At 31.1% G+C, this 3,151-nt stretch overlaps 1 protein-coding gene across 1 annotated transcript in view; it reads right to left on the bottom strand.

The window, feature by feature from the left end:
* Positions 1-220: 220 nt before the first annotated feature.
* Positions 221-3,151, bottom strand: part of LOC106871229 (uncharacterized) — a 15,362-nt gene continuing 12,431 nt past the window's right edge. The window contains exons 7-8 of the mRNA XM_014917581.2: positions 2,532-3,017; positions 221-1,584 (exon numbers count right to left, since the gene is read on the bottom strand). Coding sequence (XP_014773067.1) covers positions 1,577-1,584; positions 2,532-3,017 — 494 coding nt within the window. The 3' untranslated portion in view covers positions 221-1,576. The remainder of the gene's footprint in view (positions 1,585-2,531; positions 3,018-3,151) is intronic.

Below are 3,151 nucleotides of genomic sequence, written 5' to 3'. Positions count from 1 at the left end.
AGTCTTCAAACAAGAATGTCATCATCATTATCACCATCATCATCATCCACAAGTGTAAACCTGTGGGTTGGGTTTTTGGGGGGGGAATGGGGTTGGGATGGTGTGGGGTAGGGGCTGCTTAGTGCTTAAAGTCATCGTTCAGATTGCAAAATGCCAACCAGATTTGACTTCAGGAATTAAAAAAAAAAAAATTATAAATAAATAAATATACATGTATTTGGGCCCCCAATTGTTTTCTTCCTGTATTTTTTTTTTTAGCTTTTTTTTTTTTTTTTTCGCAAATTGTAGACATTTTTATTGAAATTCAAACAAGTTATTTTAGAAAATGCTTTGCTGTTCTTTGTTCCAATTAGTGTATATAAATATAAACCCTTCATCAATATAACTTGTAAATAAGCAAGGGTTCTTTGGAGTTGTGGGCTGTTGTTTTTAGTATTCTCCAATTTGAGACGAGAGAAAAATGAAAACAATAAGAAATTTTTTTTTAAATCCAAAAATTGGGCAAATTTGCATCTCTGATAGTCTTGGGTCTTGATCATCTCCTAAAGTCTGAGCAGAGGGACATTAAATGGTAAATAATGGCAAATAAGGAGATGAGAGGGATCATGTTGGCTTATCAGTAGTGAAGGGACTAGATAACTGATTTGGCTTTCACATATCTGACTTATATTTAGGGGTTAAGGGTTAAAGGGAAGAGGAACAGGAGAAGAACCTGTATCACAGATGCAGTTGTCATTTCTTTTTTGTTTTGTATATATATATATATTTTTTTTTTTTATGCTTTCATTTCATTGTCATTTTGTTTCCTTATCCACAAATGTTCATTATTTGATCATTTCTGTTCTCTTCATTTTCATTCGTTTTTTTTCTGTCATTTTATCTGTTTTAATATTGCACCATACTTAAACTTCTCTGAAGCTCAGTTTTTCCATTGACTTTAATCTATAAATTATTCGATTTTAGGCTTTCTGGAAGTTTGAGGTTTGTCATTGTTTTTTTGTTTTTTTTACATGGATGTGTATATGGATGTGAGTATATATGGATGTGTGTGTATATGTATGTATATATGCGAGTGTGAATGCATGTCCTTTTCATTTAAAAAAAAAAATTTTTTATTCATTTACGAAGATAATACTTTTTGATGAAATATTTTCAGATAATTTATATGGAAGCATCTGGAACCCTCTGAATAGTATTATAAGGAAATATGTTGAAATTTCTCCAAAAGTTAAATAAAAATATTTTGTCACCCTCAAAAAAAAAAAAAAAAAAAAAAAAAAAAAGAGAGAGAGAGAAAGAAAAAGAGAGAAAATTTTCCTTGTCATCTCCAGAATAAAATGTTCGTTCATTAATTTCTTAATAATCAAGCTTCATCAGTAGTTCTCAGTCAAATCTGTTTTTACTTGACACTTCCATCATTGTTTGGCTGGTTGGTTGATGGTAGCTTACAATATAGTTTCCCTTTTTAGCCAGTTGGAATTTCCAAGCTTTCCTTTTAAATTAAAGAACTCAAATCACATGAATGTTATGTGTTTATATAGGTTTTTTTCTCATTCTTATCTAGAAGCCAATCATTTCACCAACCTGGAATTAATAAAAGAAGAATTTAATACAGAAGAAAACATGTCACATTCTAAAGAATTTAACTCCCTCCTTTATTCTTCTATATTCTGTTCTATGATACCTTACTTCATAGTATACTGGACATTTAACCATGGCAAAGTAATTAGTTAAATTATCATTATCTTATTTCCTTGTAGTAAAGTACGTGACACGGATGACTTTAATCTGTTTGGCTGATAAACAAGTTCCACCCCAACTTTAGAAAATTAGTTAGCAGTAGGATAATAATCTATATGTGCAAAGTTGATTGTTCCAACAATATTTAAAAGCCTAAATTTTGTGAAAAATCATGCCAAACATGTGGGAAAAGAAGAAAGACAGTTTTTTTTTCTTTGTTTGGAGATGCCTGTCACATATAACACTAATCGTTTTATAAAACAGATGCAAGATTAATATCCTCCTGTATGAAACACTAACATGTTTCAGGCAACTTTATCATCATTAATCTGGGACCTATTCCTATTGATGAATGGGGGATAAAGAAGAATTAGAAGTTCTGCCTGGAAGCACATGTAAATGTCATGAAAAGATTTCAGCACTGGAGTCCAAGAGCAGACAAACACAGTAGTAACTATCCATCTAGAAATACACAATCCCTCAGAAATATTCTAACCTGTTATGTCATATCTACCCAGCACTATTTCATCCACCTAGAAATGCGTTAGCCACCAAAACATTAAACTCTTGCTTGGCAAACAGTAACAAGCCTCCCCAACAATACAGGTTATGGTTTATATATCACTTTATTATACATGGTATGTATAACATTATATAGATTATTATCTATATGCTAAACAAATTATTGTCTTATATAATTTATATATAAATTATTGCCTAAACAACAGTGTATGGATGCAGTAATATATAAGGTAATTTCTTGTAAAATAGCTAAGGACAAACATACTAACCTTTACAAATCGACTGTAATATTGTATCCCTGTGGCCACTCAACTTCTTGAAATAAGGCACAATGAAGAGGTGATCTTCAGCTGGTTTACTAGCAATCTTTGAAAAGTCTGTTTCACTTTTACCTTCTACAACAACATAAACCTCAATTTTTTTATCCTTCAGAATAGTAGCTGCTTTGACCATTTCTGCTGTTAAAGTAGTGGTGGAGTTGACAAACAACAGCAAAGTCTTTTGAGAGTCTTTATTATTGTTAATTGCTGCTTTCATTGTTTTCCTGAAGATGTTGATGAATGCTTCGCTGATATTTTCTTTTTCGTTTGAAAAATCACTGAAGATTAATTGGGTGTGAATCTTATCAGCATTGGTGCTCTTAAGTTCTGATTTCAGTGATTTATAAAATTTCAAAAGACCCAAATTATATAAATTCGGAAGACTATTGTGTTCAACACCCAGGTAAAGGTTCACTGGTCGTCGTGCTTCACAAACTGAAAGTAAAAGAAAGAACAAAAGAAAATATTTACTATTTGAATAATAATGGTGTTGGAGGTGATTCAGGTCATAAGTGGTCTATATAACACAATATAATTTTCTATATAACACTATATATATATATATATAT

This window comes from Octopus bimaculoides, chromosome 12, assembly GCF_001194135.2.
Source record: "Octopus bimaculoides isolate UCB-OBI-ISO-001 chromosome 12, ASM119413v2, whole genome shotgun sequence".
Taxonomy (NCBI): Eukaryota; Metazoa; Mollusca; class Cephalopoda; order Octopoda; family Octopodidae; genus Octopus; species Octopus bimaculoides.
The sequence above is the reverse complement of the archived record's forward strand: the minus strand, read 5'-3'. Positions and strand labels throughout refer to the sequence as shown.